The sequence below is a fragment of the Vipera berus genome (genome assembly GCF_964194415.1).
Source record: "Vipera berus genome assembly, chromosome: 4".
Classification (NCBI taxonomy): domain Eukaryota; kingdom Metazoa; phylum Chordata; class Lepidosauria; order Squamata; family Viperidae; genus Vipera; species Vipera berus.
In genome coordinates, this window is record NC_138206.1 from 23,638,872 (window position 1) to 23,660,785 (window position 21,914).

The 21,914-nt window shown below is 42.1% G+C and overlaps 1 protein-coding gene across 1 annotated transcript; it reads left to right on the plus strand.

Annotated features, from left to right (window-relative positions):
• Positions 1-1,712: 1,712 nt before the first annotated feature.
• Positions 1,713-17,841, plus strand: PDX1 (pancreatic and duodenal homeobox 1). The gene is made up of 2 exons (XM_081326898.1): positions 1,713-2,840; positions 17,048-17,841. Exons 1-2 carry the CDS (start codon positions 2,390-2,392, stop codon positions 17,434-17,436), a joined length of 840 nt encoding a protein of 279 aa, XP_081183024.1. The 5' UTR covers positions 1,713-2,389; the 3' UTR covers positions 17,437-17,841.
• Positions 17,842-21,914: the final 4,073 nt, after the last annotated feature.

Below are 21,914 nucleotides of genomic sequence, written 5' to 3' on the forward strand. Positions count from 1 at the left end.
TCTTGGACACTTGTTGATTGAGCCAGAAACAGTACCACCTGCCCTGTTCCATAATTTAACTCCCCCCACTGCCCTCTTCTTGGGGGTTTTTTATTTGTTGTTGCTATCCGGAAATTGAGTTTTAGCTTTTTTTTTTTTACACAAAGCAGTAGATCTTTTTTCCAGCAATGCACAGTAGCATTTATAATAGCGATTAGAATCTGTGAACTTTGTTCAGATGGACAGGAGTGCAGGCAATCTTGTATCATAATACACTTCTGAGACTTTACAATGGTAAGAAAAGAATAGAGACTTGTTTAGCAAAAATGATTGGGTTTCTTAAAACTGCACAGTTAATACACCATGCAAAATTATTTTCTCTTTCTCTCTTTCTCTTTCCCCCCTCCCTCTTTTTCTGTGCGTCAGTGTGCATGTGTATTTGTGTGTGTGTGTGTGTGTGTGTGTGTATTCCTCAACTTATGACCACAGTTGAGCCCAAAATTTCTGTTGCTAAGTGAGACATTTAAGTAATTTTTGCCCCATTTAAAAAACTTTCTTGCCACATTTGTTAAGTGAATTACTGCAATTGTTAAGTTGGTAACACAGTTGTAAAGTGAATCTGGCTTCCTCAATGAATTTTGCTTGTCAGAAGGTCATAAAAGGGGATCACATGACCCCAGGACATTGCAACAATCATAAATATGAGTCACTTGCCAAGCCTCTGAATGTTAATCACATGACCATAGGGATGCTACAACGGTTGTAAATGTGAAAAAAGGTCATACATCGCTTTTTTCAGTGCTGTTGTAACTTTGAACAGTCACTAAATGAACTATTGTAAGTCAAGGACTATCTGTATTCAGTATGTAGATTTAGGAAAAATAGGTTTTAGGCTTAATGTCTAAATTCTCACACCTCTCTTTTACTGACAGATTAAATCATTATCATCAAACACTTTGAATAGGTTTCCACATTCTTGCACATTGTGTTCTTTATTTGATTTCTTTTTTCTTTATTCTGCCTTACTTTATATCAGACATGTCAAACACAAGGCCCGGGGGCCGGATCCGGCCCGCGAAGTGGTTTCATGTGGCCCGCGAAGCCATCCTGGAAACAGTGAGGGAACGGCCCCCTCTGTCTTGGCCCTGGCCCAGAGACCCTCAGATCTGTCCCACTCCTGCCCAGGCCCCCATAGGCACCCTTGATGCGAACAATGTAGAGCTGCCCATGCCCACCCAGTAGGCCATACGCACTTTAGCCACGCCCACCCAGTAGGCCACGCCCACCCAGGCCACACCCACCCAGCCCCCTGAGGGCAACCACAATGCTGATGCGGCCCTCAATGAAATTGAGTTTGACACCCCTGCTTTATATGAACTGTTGCTATTTTTTTATATTTTTGGTTAAAAGTTTTAATAAAAATTATACACGCACACAGGTAATCCTCAAATACAACAGTTCGTTTAGTGACCGTACATAGTTACAAAGGCAGTGAAAAAGTGATGTAGTGTTTTTTTTCCACACTTCACGCTTTTTTATAGATTTTTTTTTCCTAGAGTTTATCAAATTAAAAAAAAAAGAAAGAAAGGTGGTAAAATCGGGCAAAATTTACTTACGAAATGTTTCACTTGGCAACAGAAATTTGGGGCTCCATTGTGGAAGTAAATTGAGGATTACCTGTATAGAAAGTTGGCATTTTTCAATTGTTTGTTAAATGCTATTTATTCATGAACAGAGGCGGTGAACTTTCTTATAAGCTTACGGGGTCTCTTGCCTTAACTCTCGGAGTCCAGGTTCCTGCACTGGCCTCTGCTGCTCAGCAAAGCTCAGGTGAGGCCATTGGATCCCCCTAAAAGAGAGAGAGAGAGAGAGAGAGAGAGAGAGAGAGAGAGAGAGAGAGAGAGAGAGAGAGAGAGAGAGAGAGAGAGAGAGAGAGAGAGAGAGAGAGAGAGAGAGAGAGAGAGAGAGAGAGAGAGAGAGAGAGAGAGAGGAAAGGAAAGGAAAGGAAAGGAAAGGAAAGGAAAGGAAAGGAAAGGAAAGGAAAGGAAAGGAAAGGAAAAGAAGAAAAGAAAAGAAAAGAAAAGAAAAGAAAAGAAAAGAAAAGAAAAGAAAAGAAAAGAAAAGAAAAGAAAAGAAAAGAAAAGAAGGGAAAAAATCCATCTCTAGTTACGAAGAAAACGAAAGAAACGCCAAAGTTCCAAACCTCAGAAGCGCTCCCTTCTGATTGGGAACGGATCGCCCAATAGAAATCCAGGTCCGTTTCACGCGGACGGTCAGCGAACCAATCGGAAAGCCCCTCGGGATGCCCCGGACCTGGGACTCCATCCGCTGCTCGGGCAGGTGAAGCAGCCTGTCAAAGGTGCGCCCCTCGCCTGAGCCCTGGGAAGCTTCTCGCGGGGCCCCGCTCGCCATGAACGCCGAAGAGCAGTACTACGCCTCCGGCAGCGGTGCCAGCCACTCGCTCTACAAGGAGCCCTGCGCCTTCCAGAGATCGCAGCTCCCGGATTACAACTCCAGCCCTCCCGCCTGCCTGTACATGGGCCGGCAGCAGCCGCAGCAGCAGCAGCAGCAGCAACAGCAGCCGTCTCCTTACGCCAGTCTTTTGGGGGGCTTGGATCAAGGCAGCCCGCCGGACATTTCCCCCTACGAAGTGCCGCCCCTCTCAGAGGAACCGGGCATTCCGCATCTCCACCCCCTTCCCCCCCACCATCCCGCTCAGCTCTCTCTACCGCCGCAGGAGACCCTTCCCTTCGGAGAAGGGACCGAGGCCGGGGTGCTGGAGCAGCCCAGAGCGCCGCTGCCCTTCCCTTGGATGAAGTCGACCAAGTCTCACGCGTGGAAGGGACAGTGGGCTGGCACGGGTAAGGCGCCTTCCTCTTCTTTCTGCCGAGGGCCGAAGAAGAACGCCTCTCCTCCGTCCCTCTCCCTTGCCTTTTGCGGGGACCAGCCCTTAGCCATCTCCAACCCGGAGGCTCCTTCGGATAGCTTGGACTACAATTTTCATCATCCTCAGTCAGTGCCTGGGCTGCTGGTTGAGGAGAAAAACAGGATTGTAGTCCAGCATATCCCGAGAGCGCCTAGTTCAAAAAAGCTGGCCAATCAAGAAAGAGGGCTTTCTCAGTTGGTGGATCACCATTTTTTTTAAAAAAACAAAAACAAATCCAGCCATGCTTTAACTTAATGTTAAAGTGTCTCTGCAAAGCCAGTCTTAAACGAATAAATTACGGGTAAATGTCACTTAAGCGTAAGGTGTAAATACAGCCATGGTGACAGTATGTTCTTGTGCCTGTTAAACCTGAAAAGATTCTGATGAGCTCTTGATAATTGGCCAAACTGAAGCCAGGAGTGAATAGGTCAGAATGCCACCGAAATTTAATGAATGGTGCCTGAATGTAGAACACTTGAGTTCCTATCCAGGGTCCTGGAACTCTCATATGAGTTGAAATACAATTTCCATCATTCCCAGACAAAGTGTTTGTAAAAACTGAGTTTTGCTACAACTTATATAAAAGGTTGGCCCTGTAGCTAATATGATCAAAAGAAACTTCCTCTAAATTCATTGAGGATATCATATATAGAAAGTAACACAATACAATATTGTATTTTTCTTTGTGTGATTTGCCCTGCAATAAATCTTTTTGTTTACTCAGAAGTAAATCCTATCCCTAGGCCACTTAAAATAGCATGTATTGAAACAGGGAAATGTTTTAGAAATATAATAAATCAATGATCGACTTTCTAGAGATTATCAAATCAAAAACATTGAATGCCAACAAACGAAAATAAATAAGGTTGCAGTTGTTTTCAAAGCACTCTGCCATGCTTTCAAATGTTAAAGCAGTGCCCTGTTAAGCAGCCTTAGTCTCTAGACTAAATGGAAGTTTGAGGATTCATTTAGAGGTGCATGACTCGAAAGCCACACAGCCCTTTGCACCCAGAAAACCTTGAGTGTACTCCCAAAGAACATGTGTATCTTTTAGTGTGAATGAAAAGAGAAACAATGAAATTCATGACTGGGGAGTAATTGTTTTGATTGTACAGTCAGTGCAGTTTTAATGCAAGAAACATAGTGGAGTTTTTGTTCTGCGTCCATTCACTACTCTGCAGGCCACTCCGGAGTTAAGGGTGTCATCGCTCATCCTGGTGTAAATTGTTCAGTTTACCTTAGTAAATTCTTAGTAAATTCTCACATTGTGGTAAACTCAGCCTGCTGTACTCTGTTGTACCCCAATTTCGGCCTGTCCTGCTTCACAGAATGAGGCTTTCTATTTCCTGGTTGAAACTGGGAAGATACTTTACACAGAGAACAGTCTGATTATTTTGCAGGGAGCTATTGAAAGCAGAGAATGTGCACCAACCTCCTCTTCACTGTCATTGTTACCACTATTGTCCATTTTGTCCCTCAAAAGTTTTATTCAGGCATTTATCAAAATGGCAGCACCTTTCCCTTCTCTGATGCAATTAGAAAGAGAGGAAGGAAATCCTGCAGAAATATCAGCCTGATTAAACACAGTGACACTTATTTTTGAGTATCCACGTTTAAGATAAGTGGAATCCTAAACTCCAACAGCCCACCCTGACCTCTTTCCAGAATAAAGGCTTTTGGAAAAAGACTGGACCACATTAAGCCTTACTTTCGTGGCTATGTTTAGTCCTACAAAGCACCATAGGAGCCCAGTTAATAAATAAGGAATCAGATCTGTCATTTCACACACTGGCGTGTTTATTATGGCATAGGTTTTGTGGGGCCCACAGTTCACCTTCAGTGGCATCTGATGAAGGGAAGTGCAGTTCACACATTTACTTGTAAATCCTTTAAAAATATCTTTTGAATGTCTGGAATGTTCATTTACTGCAACGTGAATTAAGACTTTGGAAGGAATAAACTAGTCTGGCAAGATTATAACTGATTATATTATATTATATTATATTATATTATATTATATTATATTATATTATATTATATTATATTATATTATATTATATTATATTATATTATATTATATTATATTATATTATGTAAGTAATAGCATAGTGAAGGAGATTCCTAATGAACTGTTGAGTTTGCATTAGAAACCTGGAGTTGGCTCTCATATTAAATTTGCCCTTGGTCTATATTTGTTTTCATATCACACTTGTTTGGGATGCATCTGTAAAGGAGTCTTTGATTGAAGTTTGTGGAGACCTGCTCCAGTCCTCTTTATTTACAATTCATTGGGGGGTATGACTTTAAAGTAGTTCTGTAACATATTTGCTCTGTACTTGGGCACTAGTCACATTTTTTATTTTTTTTAAAAAAAGGAACAGGATAATAAGAATATACCATATGTTATTCTCCTGTATTTTGAAGTACTGTACCTCTTTGAAAGGATTGCACATTAATTACATAGACTTTGAAATATTAAATTTTTCAGCGTGGGGAAATTCAGTTTTAAGCTCTGTCTTTAAGAGTGTTGGGTGTGATATTCATGACGCTATATTTTGATTTTAAAACAACGGAATCATGGAATGGTTTGTAGTTTTTTTAAAAAAAAACCCAGTGAATCAGTGTATTCAATTCCAAGAATCAGAATGGATTTTAGCTGTCAATGACTCCAAGGAATTTGCTTTAATTGATTGTGCTGATAAAAACACAGGGAGGGTGGGGGAAACAAAATGATGAGGTTTTCTCTGGTGTAGTTTTTGCTGTCCGAAAATGTGAATCAAATTTGCTACCTGTCCAGGAAAAAGGACAATGCTGAGGGATCCACTTTTGCAGCAGAAATGAGGGACAAATAGGAAGGCTGGCTGGCAAGGCCGTTTCCCCCCCCCTCCCGCTGCCTTTGGATTGCAACCTACTAAAAAGCAGAATTGACTCTTGCTCCAGCCAGGGGAAAAGAGCTTAGAAGAATTCCATTCCTTACTTCTGCAGAAGATCAGACTGAACTGCCGCTCCAAGCCAAGATCTTCTCAGGGCTGCCGTTATGACCCAAACCATGAAGGTTGCTTTGGAGAAAGACTCTGTATTGATTTTACCTGAAACTAATGAAGGTTGCGCCTGGATTTTGTGAAGACTGACACAGAAATCGGGCAGGCTGATTAAGAGTCCTTAACGTGTTTGCCAAGGAATAACCCTCTTAAATACCATGGATCTGACATTGCAAATATTAAAAGTTTGCACTGTTGACAGAAGAGTCTGGATTGTAAATCTGGTGCATTTCCCTTGTTTTGTGTTAAAGAATAAAGACCCCCGTTTATACCAAATTCAATGTAGTGCAAAGTGGTAAAGCTGCAGGCACCAATTTACCATTGAATCCTGCTGCAATATAGTTGTAGAACTATAGCAAACAGAGAAGACGGTCTGTGCATCTATGTTTAGAAAAATCTTTGCCTGCTGATTCCAAATTTATTTGCATGAAAATTACAATGACCTGTCTCAACTTCTAGCACACGTGTCTGCATTCAGTGAGAAATAATAAAAGAAGGTTCGAAGAGAACAGGACCCATAAACTGTCATGTGCAAACACACTTTGTATACTTTGGTAAGATTTTAGAAAAGGACAAGATGGAGAAGCTCTGACTGGCCCTTCTTTGAACACAGTTGCCAGTCTTCTTCTTTGGACTGAGCAGTTTGGAGGCTAATAAAGATGCTTATGCCTACCCAAGCATCATTTGTTTATGTCTATTTAACCAGAATTGGATTAGGATCAGCACTGGTAGGATCAGAAGTTCTGTCAAGGCCTTGGCATCTTATCCTCCAACACATCCATCTTGGAATGGACCCATATATACCCAGTGGAAATCCCTGGATTTATTTTAAGAAGCTGACAGCTTGGAGTTTGGGGTTTTTCATAAAAGTTCTGAAAGTGGAATTGACCTGAAATTTTTTAAACTTGCATTCGTGGAAGAAACGTCCTTAAAATGAAACAAAACAACACACTTTTGCAATTAATCCCATTATGTCCTCCAAGGCTTCTCCTTCCTAATAATTCACTGGGATCGCGGTTATTTAAAGCTGAGCGAAAAGTACCGTGGAAAATGTGCCGTTACACGGTGTCGGTTGCTTTTAAGGCGGCCTCCTGGGATCCACCGGGAAATCCCAACCATTTCCGGACAGATAATCCAAAGCAAAACCGCCGCGCGTTTAGCTAAGGAAGGTCCTTGGGTCCATCCGAGAAGCCCCAGCAGAGACGGCCAGGAGGATAATTTTTGTCTTCAGCAACACTTGTGGCACCGGAAAGGCGGTTGTCGCACCCATCGCAAAGCCTCGCAAGCTTGCGTGGACCTCAGTCCCTCCTTTCCAGTGTGACTGTCCTCCAAATAAACCGCTCAGCTTCTTTTGGAATGAAGAGCTAGAGGCCAGGAGCGTCAACATCTGGAAATCGCCTTGGGGGAATCAGACGGCCAAGTCTTTTCTCTTCCCTCGGCGCTAGAAGCGACACCGTCCCCTTTCAGTTCTCCGGTGGGAACCGGACTCTTCAAAGGCGGCCGACAGCCACAGCTGGCCGGCAGAACCGGCCTGACCCGGAACGAGCGTTGGCCCCGAGAACAGCGCGAGCAAGAACTCGGGGCTGTTTGGGCTGCCAGGGCCTCGCCTCCCGGGGGAGCCGGCGGAGTTACTGCCTGGCCTTTCCGATCCGGGGAGATTCAGCCAAACGCCAGGAAGGGCAGTTGGGGGGAAGAGCGGATCGGTCTCCGGCAGCACAATGTTATCGCGCCCTGCGTCCTGCGCTCAGCGGGTCACGCCTTTGGGCAAATATTGCATTAAGGGCTTTGTAAGAACAGATAGGAGAAATAGGGGCGGGAGGGGAGGGGTGCCTACGTTTTCTTGGCTGGGAGAAACCGTTCCGGCAGATTTACTCTCGTCTGTGGCCTGTTCAGTTAGGAACCCAAATGGATAGGATAGGATAGGATAGGATAGGATAGGATAGGATAGGATAGGATAGGATAGGATAGGATAGGATAGGATAGGATAGGATAGGATAGGATAGGATAGGATAGGTTCTTTATTGGCCAAGTGTGATTGGACACACAAGGAATTTGTCTCCGGTGCATAAGGTCTCAGTGAGGGGTGGGGGTGGGGGAAAATGCTGTTTCCTCAAAAAGCAAAAATACTGGAAAATAACAAATAGAGGACTAAATTTAAGTGTGTATGTATGTGGGCCTGTTTATATAGTTTTAAGTCGTATAACATGTGTTTTATATGAACAGTGATGTTAGTTTTAAATACATAAACTGAAATGCAATGAACTATACATAACGTAACTTTTTTTAAAAAAAAAACTTTTGTGGACTGAAAAGGATTTTGTGAGATGCGTTAAATTCCCTACATAGTTGGATTTACTGTAAGAGATAACGTATTAAGGGTGGTTAACTAGAAATAAATTCATAGTAAGTATGTAATCTGTAATTTCAAAAGATAATTAATATAATTTCTTTTTGAATAGTGGTAGTTTGCAACTAGGTATACCTACACACAAGTAAGTCCCATTGTAAAAAAATCCCACTGAGTCTCTGACTGCAGTGCCCTGCCCTTCCAAGATTGCATCCTACTGATTTCAATGGATCTTTATTTATAAGTAGGCTAGAAAGATAGCTTGATCTGCAGTAGCAAGGAAGAAAAATGTAGGAAAAATTAAAATAAGAGAGTAAGATGGTTTAGAATCAGAGAAGTGTGTGCATTTTCCAGTGCCTGAAGCCAGTACCATTGAAATTTAACCAACACTAATTTTTCCTCCTGAAAGAAAAGTTTTTAGATCCTTCAAAACTGCGGGACAAATGAATGCCCATTTGGGCTATTTGGGTCCCTCTCGAAGTTTTCCGCCTGAGTTGAACGTTCATGATGCTGTGTGGTGGGGCAGTTTCTCTCTGGGATGTAATTGTTTTATATTTCCCCTTTGGCTTCGTCAAATCTCCTTTTCCCCCACTGGAACATTTTTCTGGCAATGTTTCCCCTCGAAATCTGTGAGACATTTTCATTTGCCTTATTCAGAAATAATTCGCCCCCTCTCTCAAGTGTATTCAATTTTGCATGGGTGTGGATGAAGGTTTATACTTGAGTTTTATTCTAAAACAACTTATAAAAGACAACCAAAGCTTAAAACATTGCTGGGGACAAACCCCATTGAAAGGAATGAGAGCCGAATCAGAGCATTCTTGCTAGCTTCATTTCATTGAACCTGAGCTGGATTATTTTCCGCTGGATGGTGCCTAATACGTGCAGTCTGCCAACCGTGCTTTAATCACCTCATTTTAGCCACTATATTTTAAAATCTACATAAATAAGACTACGTTGGCCTTGCGATGCCTTCGAATGGAGAAGGCAATGGTGCTAGGAATGGTTAGTGGACACAGAGGAAGGGGCTAGCAAAGAACTCGCTGACCTGATAATGTCAAATCTGATGCAAAGTTGAACATAAAACAATTGAAAGAAGCTGTGCTTAACAGGGTAGCCTGGAGAACATTTGCCTATAAAGTCACCAAGAGTCAGAAATAATTTAATGGTTTTAAACAGCAACACTTTAAAATCTAATTACTTGCAGGGGGTGGGGGAGTGTGATAACTGATTTGAGAGAAATGCATGCTTTTATATTTCCTGTCCTTCTGTCTAAGGGCCATGATTTAAGTAACTTCATTAAATGAGCTCCTAGGCTCAAGTTTTGCTCAACCAGATTCCAAGCTACATCCATATAATAAATGAGTTTTTAATTTCCTCCGTCTTTATTTTTCCAACACACAAAGGTATAATGGGGGATTCCAAAGTCATTTCAGGTTTATTCTGAAAGGAGCAAAATTAAAGTGATTATATCTGCTTTTTTCCCCCATGACGTTTCTCTTCTAAAAATGTTAGCTATGAGATATTGGCTAAATACTCAGATATCTTTGGAGTATCTACATATAGCTAATGTAGGACAAAAGGATATAAAAACTAATTAGTCTTAAATTTTGAAAGAATTTCAAAAGTATTTTCATGTGAACTGGGCAAACACAGGGTGGTATGTTTTAAATAGTTCTGGGTATTTCTTTCACAGGTTAGCTTCTGATTTCATGAACCTGAAAACAAAACAATTAAAACAATCATTTAGATCTGATACAGTTGCTCACGCCAATAGACGCCGTGTGGCTTACAAAATATGTTGCTAATTTAAATAACTGAAAACATAAAGAAAATGAAACAAAAGCTGGATTAAATATAATAATAACTAAAAATAAAAACAATAACAAAAAACAAAAAAAGCATCATGCACCTGTGTGCAGGCACACACACATCCCTCCAACACATAACCCCAGCTCTGAGACCAAAGTCAGGATTTAAGGGTTTTTCAGAATCCTAGAAAAAGGGCACCATCTGGAGGGAAACTGGTCCAGAGGACTGAGACACACACAGTGAGAAGGCACGGCTTCCTAGATTGCAGTATTTAATAGAAGAGAGCAGAAGTGCACCCACTCTGCCTAGGTACCCATAGAGGTAGTAATAAAGGCAGATAACTGGGTTGCATAACATGAAGAATTTTAAAGGTAATGATCAGCACCTTGAATTGCGTCCAGAAGCCAAATGGCAGTAGTGACCATGGGCATGACGAAAAGTACCCATTATTGCTTATTCACTACATTATGTCACCCATAGCTTCCAGATAGTCTTCAAGGGCAGTCCCATGTAGAGTGCATTGCAGCCATCCAATTGTGAGGTGTTCAGGGTGTGAGTGACCACCTACAAGATCCAAAATGTATGGTGCAATCCAGGCCAACTCTTAAATAAATAAATGTTCCTCCCTGGGTTGTTGTTTTTTGTGGGGGGGGATTGAAACAGTCAATTAACAATTCATGCAAAGAATCGGTATATCTTTTTAAAGCCAAAATCTATGTGCTGTACAGGATGCATTACTGGTGACTAAATCCTCTTAATAATATGTTAAATCCTCTTAATAATATATGTGCGTGTGTGCATGCATCACCATTACTTGAGAATATTTACAATAGTTAAAACTATTGTATTGAAGCTTTCATTAAACTGCAATATAAAGTTGCAAACTGAAAACAGGCAGGTATGGGAGCTTCAATAAAACCAATGCTGACATTTACAAATGAACATTCCAGGGAAATGTGACTTGCATTATTAGCTAATCAGTGAAGTTTACAAGAAAAGATATCATCCGTGCTTCTATCATCCGTGCTTCCCAAGATGAGAATTAATGTAGAGCAGTGTTTTTTCGAACTTGGCAGCTTTAAGACGTGTGGACTGCCATTCTCAGAATTGCCCAGACAGCATTCAATTAAGGGTTGAAGCTTTAATAAATCCTGTTCATTCTTGAATCCCATTTACAGAAAAGATTGCCTGTTTCAGAGGCTTACTCAAAGGAAACTGTATCTAGGACTTCAGCTTTAATTAACTACTTTCTGAATTCATAGGGATTTCTTTCCTTCCAACATGTTAGATAATTAGTTTGTTAGTGCTGCAATATTGCGTGAGAAACCTACTGTATTTGCCTAAGCAAAATCTGCTACTGAACTATGGTGGCAAAGGGTCTGTCAGCAAAGGTGGATAAACATCAATGCCACTGGAAGGAGAGTCTTTCCCAGCTGCCTGCTTTTCAGGTATTTACAGCTACATTGACCATTCTTCCCAAGTTTGTTGCCTTATGGACTAATGGGAGCTGTGCTGCAAAATATCTGAAGGACACCAGATTCTGAAAGTCAGTCCTAGGAAGTAAAAATGAGAAGACTAGACAGGAGCAAGATGAAGCAAAAGAATCACTGAAATAAACTAAAATATAAAGAAAAGCAGGCTAGGGAGCCGCTGCAGATTTGGCAAATAAACCCTGATTAGCAGGATTTTAAACAATTACAAAGGTCAGTCTGTTCAATTACGTTTTGCAAAAAGTGATTTTTAAAATCACTTCCAATTTACCACCCAGTATTGGTTGGGCACAGAATCTCAGACTATTAATGAAATGTTTTCCATGCAGCATCTAACCTAAGTCAGCGTACACAATATGCTTGCTCTATATTTTTGTCACTTTCTTTTTTTATTTCCCTTCTCTTTTTCCTTCTACGTTAGTTTGCATTTTAATGTTTGACTCTGAAATTTAATCAAGATATTATATTTAAAAAGTTGGCACCAGGTAGCAGAGGAATTTTGTCATGTAATGAATGAAGTAGAATTCCTGTCCTATCCAAATCAAATGCTTCATGCGGTTTTAAAGGTGGTGGATCTGGACAAGCACATAAGGGGCAGCGTGTTTTATCTCTCCATATTAATCAAAGTTACAGTGCATTTATATCAGTATTTCCAATAGGAAGCAGTAAATTATAAATGAGGGGTTGTATTTTCCATTGCCACAAATGCATGATCATTCCAGTAACTAACCAGCCACTAATTTGCACTTAAAAACATTCCACTCTGCTTTTTTGAGAGGTTAATTCATCTCAGGGAGAGACAATGTGGGTGAAAGACCTGGAGTTTCCTCTATACTGGAGAACAGAAATTTGTGGGATCACTTTGGTCAATCCTATTCTTTCAATCCAAACTCCTTTGTAGTGTGATTGATGTGGGTGAAAATAGGAGAGAACTCTTTGTAAGTAAGCCTCCCCAAGTTTCCGAATGAAAGATGGGGTAGAAATTTAGTAAACAAGCAAACCACAATGTTTTGGTGCACAATCTTACTGTTTTATGACCAATAATTTGTCCATCAATTTACTTCCTCAAGTTCTGCTAATCTTTCTGCCTCAATTATACGTCCAACGCTAAGTTGACAATCAGTTCATATTTAATTTGATGATGGAAGAATATGTGCCTTTTTCTTGCACTAGACTATATCATGTATTGGGACGATTTTAACATCTTTATAAGAAAATGTTTTCTAAAAATTCCTACTCTTGAATTCACTTATGTAAATGAGAGCCCTACGGTAGGATAATGTTTTAAAAGAAAATATGTTGGACCTCTAATTTTGTGAATAAGCTTTGTTTCTATACTATAAGCTTGTTCCAGCAGAAATATCCCAGCTAATATTCAAAAATTTGTGAAACCTATGAATTATCAATAGATATTTCCTTGAAAATTGTTGACTGAAAAAATATTATATTTATATATATATAATGTTGAATTATTGGCACATGGTTGTCTTCCACATTATTTTGGTCAGCGTATGGCGTATTTTTTTTTTAAAAAAAAATCGAACACTTTTTAAAATTTAAATTCAAACCGACAAGTGTTTAATTTTTACCAACGGGATAGAAAACTTTAAAACGTAGGCTAGTGTGTGAATTCATAACATCATCAAGCGGTCAGGGCCAGAATAACTGCAACTGTTTCGAGTTGCTAGTCGAACTGGAGAAATAGCGTGAAGAAATTCAAGTTACTAGTCGCGTTTGAGAAAAAGCCTGAAAGCAACCACAACTTTCTGAGGAACAGCGATTTGTTTATTCATCCTTATATGGCCACGTCTCCTACGATTCCGAGCGGTTGAATTAAACTTAAGCCGCACGTTATCTGTACCTATTGCACAGCCCGTTCACTCACATCGTTGTGGTCGCCCAATGAGAAAAAAACAACAACCAACCGCCTCCCTCTTTGGCGGGATCGCTTCAAGCAGGGCCTGCGCTGCGTTTGGAAGCGATACCTGGGAAGGGGCCAGGCTACTCCAAAGTGCGGGGCCACAACCGAGAAGGCCTCCTCCGCGACCCGCTTCCTTCCACTCAATAGGACCAACCGGTCTTCCTTGACTAAGTCATCAGATTCGCGCTAAGGATGAGAGTCAGGTTCGCCTGTTTTTTGGGCATCGTTTAAACGCTGGAGAATGTTGGGGGCGATACAGGAGGAAATCTGTCGTTGCGATAAATAAAATCTATTTTGGTTAACTCCGTTGGTTGACGATCGCCGCGGCACTGTCCACGCAGTTTGAAGAGGCTGAAGCCGAAGGCTGTCGCCCTACGCTATGGTGTAAGTCCCATTGAATTGAGCAGGAATTGCTCCGGGGCAGACGAAGGTAAAGGTGCGTGGCGGACAGGAGAACTTCTAAGTTCACTTTGCCCTTCGTTTGTAGGACTTTGTCTGGTAGAAAAACCTCAAAGGAATGAATAAATAAATAAATAAATAAATAAATAAATAAATAAATAAATAAATAAATAAATAAATAAATAAATAAAGGGAAAAATAGGCGCGAAAAGAGCCCAGATGTGGACGCCCCCCCATGGGTTGTTCTGGGGGCAAGTATTTTTTTTTTGCCTCCGCGGTACTGTAATCTGTTGTTACAAAGCCAACCAACTACAGTTTGTTAGGATATGCGCCCCTCCGCCTTATAACCGCAAAGCGAAAGTGCGCGCTATTCAAGACCCTGAAACTTTTTGCTAGAAAAAAATCTGATGGCCTCCAGGGCACGAATAAGATTCTTAGATGCTCCGCTTGTCGAATCCATTCAAATATACGCGTACCAAACTGGAAAGTTATGTAACTGTCCTAATACAACCGGGGGTGGGGGGCGGATATTGAATAACGGTGCACCTTGTTTGAAGAGAAAGGCAGAGAGAAAGAGGTGATTTGATTAGAAACCAAAAAGCTCAGGAGAAAGAGGCTTTAAATGTTAAAATAAGGAGCGAAATTGGGAAAAAATGGTTTTAGTTACAAAAGGATTTCATTGAATGGCACAATGCGATTTTAATTATAATTATGGTTCCATTTGGCTTTGTACTAAGAAATGCTATGCAGATTTTCCCGGATGTAAGTCCTTGAGTTCTTAAAATAAATATCCTCTCCCCCATCTTACTCCGTTTAGGGAAGTTTCTTTTACTCTGTATTCGTTTTGCTTACTCCTATTCCAGGGGTAGGCAACCTTGGCTCTCTTATGACTCGTGGACTTCAACTCCCAGAATTCCTGAGCCAGCCGTGCTGGCTCAGGAATTCTGGGAATTGAAGTCCACGAGCCATAAAAGAGCCAAGGTTGCCTACCCCTGTCCTATTCAATTGAGGTGAAACCAGATGCAGACAGCCTGAAATACAGTTGACAGGTGGTTTCGTTTTCCACAAGACTGTATGAAGGCTACTAGCTGTTACAAACTACTGTAATCCTGGTTTGTCACTGAGGTGGTTATATGAATGGGGTCTCCAAACCAAGGTTAAGCATAATGGCAAAACTGCATCCAAAGGAGAACGTGAAGCACGTGCTTTTATCTCAGATGTAATAAGAAAGGACAACAAATGTTTTATTACAAAAAAATGTTTCGTAGGCTGCCTCCGATCAGCAAATAAGGTAATGAGTCGTGAGAAACGTGAGCTCTGGGCGAATGAATCTCAGCATGTCCTCTAGTCTAGTGTTTCACTGCAGTTACATAATTTGTCTCTTTGAAGAGGAACACACACTTTCCTCATTATATTTTAACAACATGCATGAGAGCCAGCTAAAGACATCAGCTGAAAACCTGGAGACTGTGAGTTCTAGTTCCATCATAGGCACAAAGCCAATTGAGTAACCTTGGGCCAGTCAGTCTCTCTCAGTCCTAGGAAGATGATTTTCCACTTCTGAAAAATCTTGCCTGGAAAACTTGCCGGGACTTACTTGGTCCAGGCAGCCTCCGAGAGAAACGAACTTGAATTAGATTGAATTAGAAATGAACTTGAATTGAACTGTATAGGGGGGGAAAATGTCATAGTGTTTAAACCCTGGGCATAAGGCAGGCACCACCTCACTGCCTCCCATCCTTGTTGTGTTTCTTCATTAATTAACCCAGGAGACCAGGCAAATGCAGATTGTCCAGGCTTATAGCAATGCACCCATTCCACATGCCTAGAGACTAAATGCCATTAATCTTCTCAAATGGAGAACAAGGGAAGACTTGAAATAAATAGGAAGAATCCTTTGCTACTTTACTTGAACGGGAAGGCTCTCCAAGAAATCCTACTTGAGAAATATTTTGAAATCTTTGGCTATAGCGGAGTTTGGTGTAAGGAATTGAGGTGGAGAGAATTCTACGGAATGGACAGGGCAGGAGAAGAGGATGGAATAATAGGTGTGAAGAGAAGGTGGACGAGTGGGAGATGGAAGGAAAAGGGGGGAAGGAGAAAAGCAGGAGGGGAATTGGAGAAGGAGGAGGAGGAGGAGGAAGAGAAGGAGGAAGAGGGGTTTCCAGGGTAAAGAGGCCAGCAGAAACTATTCAGACCAAGAACACTTCAAAGCATAAAAGTTCAGGATGAAAGTCAACCATAGATATCCAAGATAGGAAATATTTAGTAAAGAACCTGTTACCAGCACCAGTGTATCTTTCGCACTCTCAGAAAAAAAAACAACTCTGAAATTGGAAAGGTGGGGTGGGAAGGGAGATGGATGCTGACACAGGGAAGCCCTCCCTAATTCCACATTTCTTTGCAAGAGGGGAATGCATGGTATCTTGTATCTTCCTGATTGAAAGGAGCAACTAACTCAGAGAATTCCATTTTTGAAGGGTGAGGGTGCATTTTAACTATTTCCCCCTCTATTCGTTTTCTCACAAATAGATAGAGAGCTTTAATTGGAGCAGCTGCCCCAAATACCAGGGTATTTTCTGTTGAGTAATTGGGAATGGATCTTACTTTTATCCAGCAAGAAGGAATTTTTATTCAGGGAGCAAGTCACCTCCTTCTGATATAAATAAAATCTAATTGCAACAGATTGCCATTTTAGATGGCCTGACAGATTCAGTTCTGTTCTCCCAAAGGCTAAATCTCTTCTTAAGTCTAGTTTAGCTCCTGATGTCTCCATGAATTAATGCATCTATACAGTTTTCTTGGCAACGTGACAAAAGCGGGTCCCCCCCCCCGCCGCCCCCGGTTTCCCAGTCTATTCTGCCGCTTAGGTTTTCCTGGTGGTATGCTATCCACATACTGACCCTAGTTAGTTTTTCATGATCAATCGAGGTTATTTATGTGGCGCACAGAGCTACGCTCAATCATTCGGTAGACAGCTCCTCTTTGTAACTATAGAGCGCTCCTCGTGTGAGCGAGTGCGTTCTTTTCTTCCCAAACGATTACAAACAAACAGCAGCTAAGTTTCTAGTCCTTAAGATGCATGCCGCGCTCTCGCAATCCGGGCGGTGTCTGACTCTCGGTCTTCCTTAGGTGGCTCCTACGTGGTGGAACCCGAGGAGAACAAGAGGACCCGGACAGCCTACACCAGGGCGCAGCTGCTGGAGCTGGAGAAGGAGTTCCTCTTCAACAAGTACATTTCCAGGCCGCGCCGGGTGGAGCTGGCCGTCATGCTGAACTTGACCGAAAGGCATATCAAGATCTGGTTCCAGAACCGGAGGATGAAATGGAAGAAGGAGGAGGATAAGAAGCGAGGCGCGGGGGGCGTCGGGGACAACCAGGAGCCTGAGCAGGACTCCGCCGTGTCCTCGGGGGAATTGCCCGGGAAGGAGGAAGGGCAAGAAGACGAGACCCCCGTCGCCAAGCTGCTGCTCCCCGCCAGCCCCACCGCCTCCCCCCGTCGGCCCCCGGAGACGCGGTGAAGGGCGAAAAGTCGCGGACACCTCTTCGAGGGCCAGAGCGCCCCCTGGCGGAGCCCTCGCGCCTCTCGAGCGACTCTGCAGGGTCCCGGGGAGGGGCGACCGAAAGGAAGGCGGCTTATACGTTGGACTACAACTCCCATGAGAAGTGAAGCTCATGGGAATTGTAGTCCGACGCAACTGGTCCAACGTACCAGGTTGGAGAGGAAGAGGAACAAGAGCCATGGCCCTTCCCATTTGCCTCTACTTTGTTTCTCTCCCCTCCTCCCATTTTAATCCAATCTGGGGAGGGGTGTTTTTTTGTTGTTTTTTTGTTTAAAAAGAAAGATTATTTTCAAGGCTTACAAAGCTGGTTAATTAAATGATTCCTCCACGTGATACATATTTAGCCACTGACGGTATTGGGGAAGTGGGAGGAGAAAGGAGAGATTTCTCTTGCACTGGATAATGTTGAAGCCGTTATATTTCCTGGGTGGCCCCTATGCCCACCAGGCTACCTGGTTGATCTTTAATGTTTTAAAATTCTTCTAATTAAAAACACAACGGGAAGCCAGCACATTGCAAAGCAAAACCTCAAGCATAATCTTCCTTTCCAGCAGTGCCTGAACTCACAGAGGCCTTCTCTGAAAATAAAGCGGGTCAGTGGTTGCAACCTTGCAAACTGGGGGAGAACGTGGAGAAAAAAACCATCACTTCCCCTTCAATTAAATTTTATGAGACTGTGCATTTGTGAGACACACACACACACACACACACAGAGATGCCTTTCAACTAAAGCTGCAATTCAATAGACACTGAATTGGGAGTGTGTTTCTCTCAGAGGGCAGAGATATCTTCAGGATATGGTGAAAAGTTAAGAAGAGGGACTGTGACCTGCATTTTGAATCTCCATTTGTTTATAGTAGGGGTGTCAAACTGTCGGCCCACAGGCTGGATGCGCCATCCCAAAACCACGCCCACCCAATTGCCGGCAATGGAGAAAAAGCTCCGATACGTTGCGCGACGTCACATGGCGTCGTGAGTTTGACATGTCTGGTGTATAGCAATAGCACTTAGACTTTATATACCGCTTCACAATGCTTTACAGCCCTCTCTAAGCAATTTACAGAGTCAGCATATTGCCCCTAACAATCTGCGTCCTCATTTTACTGACCTTGGAAGGCTGAGTCAACCTTGAGCCAGTCAGGATTAAACTTCTGGCAGCGGGCAGAGTCAGCCTGCAATAATGCATTCTAACCACTGTGCCACCATGGCTCGGTGTGCATTGCACACAGAACCCCCCCCCCCCAAAAGGTGGCACTTCCTTTGCATGCTTATGGATGCTATCTGGGCTTTCTTCTCCATATCCTGTTGGCACACCTGAGATAGGCTTGAGATCTGAGATCTCTGTCTTGAGAGACAGAAAAATAAGGGGAAATAAAAAGGTAACATGACTGGCAATCTCCGCTTCCTTGGAGACCCTTCAGGGTTGACAATAGGAACTTTTCAGGGTGGCGGCAGCATTAATGAGTCTGCTCCCTATCCTGGTTGGGATGGATGAGACACCAATCTGAGCATCATCTCCACATTTTCCTACTTGCAGCTTGAGGATTCCTCATTGCAATGCTTCCCAAATGTTTTCCTTTGTCACCCAAAACTGCTTATCAGAAAGTCTTATCAAATTTTGAGAACTGGTTGTAAAATCCTTTTCTTCAATATAACTTTGAATGATCATAACTTTGGCCCCTGAACGAATGATCATAATTCAAGGACTACTCGTGTATTATAAAAACAATATCATTGAATGATGGTTATGTCATTGCAATAAATTACCATTGGTAATTTTGCCGGTTTTCATCTTTGGATAAAATACCTTAGAATACTTTGGGAGGTTTTTGTGTTTTTTTTAGTATAGTTCAGTACAGGAGGCAATGTTTAAGTCAATTTAAACGTCCCTGTTGTGATGAGTAATGAGTTCGCATGTTGTTAAGGAAAAAACACTTTTACCCAATTTTGGACAATTTACTTAGATTTGGGAAGCACTGTCTTATGGAAATGTCCCCATGACATTGCCTTTGTCTTGTCCTGCCATAACTAAGCCCACCTAACCATATTTAGCTTATTTGATATTAAAGTGGCCATTCTCATCTTTTTTTCCTGACACAAAACATGATTTCTCACACTTTGGCAATGGCTGTAGTAATGTAGCAGAGAGGTACCCAGCTTTTCTTAGATCCTACCCTTGTTGCTACGGGGTTTAATCACCTGAAGAGAAGAGAGGGCTCAACAATGCATCTTCTCGTTTACCGAATGATTCCATCAAAAAAATGGTCTATTTCTAGGCCACATATATAAACCTGAAGTAATGCAAGCCTTTTGCTACTTGTCCTCTTTTGGAAAGTGATGGGGGCTGAGGGCGGTTTTTTTTCATTTTTGCTGTTCCGGCAGTAGAAGCAGTGGAGAAGGGGAGCTTCAGTGCTAAAAGTGGCCTGGCCAGAGATGTGGGGGGAGTTCAGCTGCCTAGGTCTGTCAGCTGTTTTAAGGAAAATGAGGAATACAGTGTTTGAGAGTGTGTGATAGAATGGGCAACATGAGCAAAAGTGCACGAACAAGAGAGCAAAAAGCTTCAAAAAGCAAAGACGGTAGCCATAAGCATGTGATCAAAGTCCCACCCTTTTTTAAACAGTTATTCAGTTGCGTGGTTGTAACTGCCTGCAGAAATGATGGTGCATGAGAGTAAATACAGGTATGAAACAGTGTGAAAGAGTAAAAGAGAGAGTGTGCCAAAACTCATGAGTGAGTATAAGATCAAACTAGCAAAAGAGTCAGAAAGCAAGAAAGGAGAGAGAGAGGAAAAAAAACCAGATTGAGTAGAATATAGAACATACAATAATTGGGTTGGAAGGCACCCTGGAGGTCTTCTAGTTCAAGTGAATCAGTGAATGAGCAGCAGTGCAAGAAGGGCAGAGCGAAAATGAGAGTGTGCGAGGCAATCAGCGGATCATGCTTGTGGTGGGTGAGGGCTTCTTAGGAATATAGGATATATTCCAAAGGAATATATAGGAATATATATAGGAAAGAATATAGGAAAGGAAAGCCTTCTCTGTGTTACCAAGAAATGGAGCCTCAACTCACCCTGCTGATTAGGTTCTTATAGATAGGTAAGTCCATAAACGTAGCCATCTGCCAAAACCTACCTTCCTGTATTAAACCTGGAACAATAGCCCCACTAAGACCTCAGTACTAAAGTAAACAATGCCAGCGAACTTTCTACTACCTTATGGGTTGTAGGAAATCACATTAGTGTTACATGCGATGTTCAGTTCATTGGAAGAGTTGGATTTGCTTTCAAACAAGTACGGCTCATTTTGGTTTTTAAAAATCAAGTATATCAACTATAAGGGACACAGTGGCTCAGTGGGTTAGGATGCTGAGCTTGTCGATCAGAAGGTCAGCAGTTTGGGGGGTCGAATCCCGAGTGCCGCGTAGCAGAGTGAGCGCCTGTTACTCATCCCAGCTTCTGCCAACCTAGCAGTTCGAAAGCACGTAAAAATGCAAGTAGAAAAATAGGGACCACTACAGTGGGAAGGTAACAGCATTCCGTGCGCCTTTGGCGTCTAGTCATGCCGGCCACATGACCACGGAGAAGTCCTTGGCCAAGCGCTGGCTCTTCGGCTTTGAAACAGAGATGAGCACCGGCCCCTAGAGTTGGAAACGACTAGCACTCATGTGCGGGGGAACCTTTACCTTTTTATATCAACTATGAAATACCTCTTCACGGAATCAGAACCAGCTCTGAACCATTGGCAAGGAGAATTGGCAATCTTGGACTTATGGTTTAAGAAAAGCAGCATATTCTTATTAACCTAGTATTATTGGACATGAAGATTCACTAGTGAGAGTCAACCTGAAGGCAATTTGAGGAAATCTCCAAATTGAATCAACTTTCCAAATTGTATTGTTGATTTGGTTTGGCTAATCAGATCAAATTGGATGCTTCTGAATCAGTATTCAGTGGCCTTTGCAAAAAATATTTTTCTAAACTGAATTTTCTGAATTAAATTAATTTTTCAGATCAGATTAATTTTATGATCCACTCAACAAACTAACACACATCTATTATTCAAATCAGATCGGTCTGATGATCTGAACTGAGAATTCTTTTTAGAGATTTATAGCATCTTCCATTCACAGTTTATATCATCACAGTGAGGGTTGAATGATGTTATAACAGACTACTGAGGAAATGGCCATAGATAAAGGTTACCACTGCTGCTGGATGGGGATCACAGGCTTCTTCAATTTAAGTCCCTCAGTCAAAAGCCCAACACACCCAAAGGGCACCAAACTAAGGCATCTAGCTTAAAGCAATCAGGAGAGAAGTGATAAAATGGTGTCTTTCATGGGGAGCAAACCTGGATGCTCTGTGGAAATTATGGGTGCTGGAATCAGGTCACGTGGAGAGCTAAAACTCTGAGCCACCCCAGAGTTGGTGGAAAGAT

What these genes read in the sequence shown, in the direction of transcription:
- PDX1 (XM_081326898.1), top strand. Translation starts at nt 2,390, where the DNA reads ATGAACGCCGAAGAGCAGTACTACGCCTCCGGCAGCGGTGCCAGCCAC. An exon ending in GGGACAGTGGGCTGGCACGG is followed by an intron (nt 2,841 to 17,047) that starts GTAAGGCGCCTT and finishes GGTCTTCCTTAG; the next exon opens with GTGGCTCCTACGTGGTGGAA.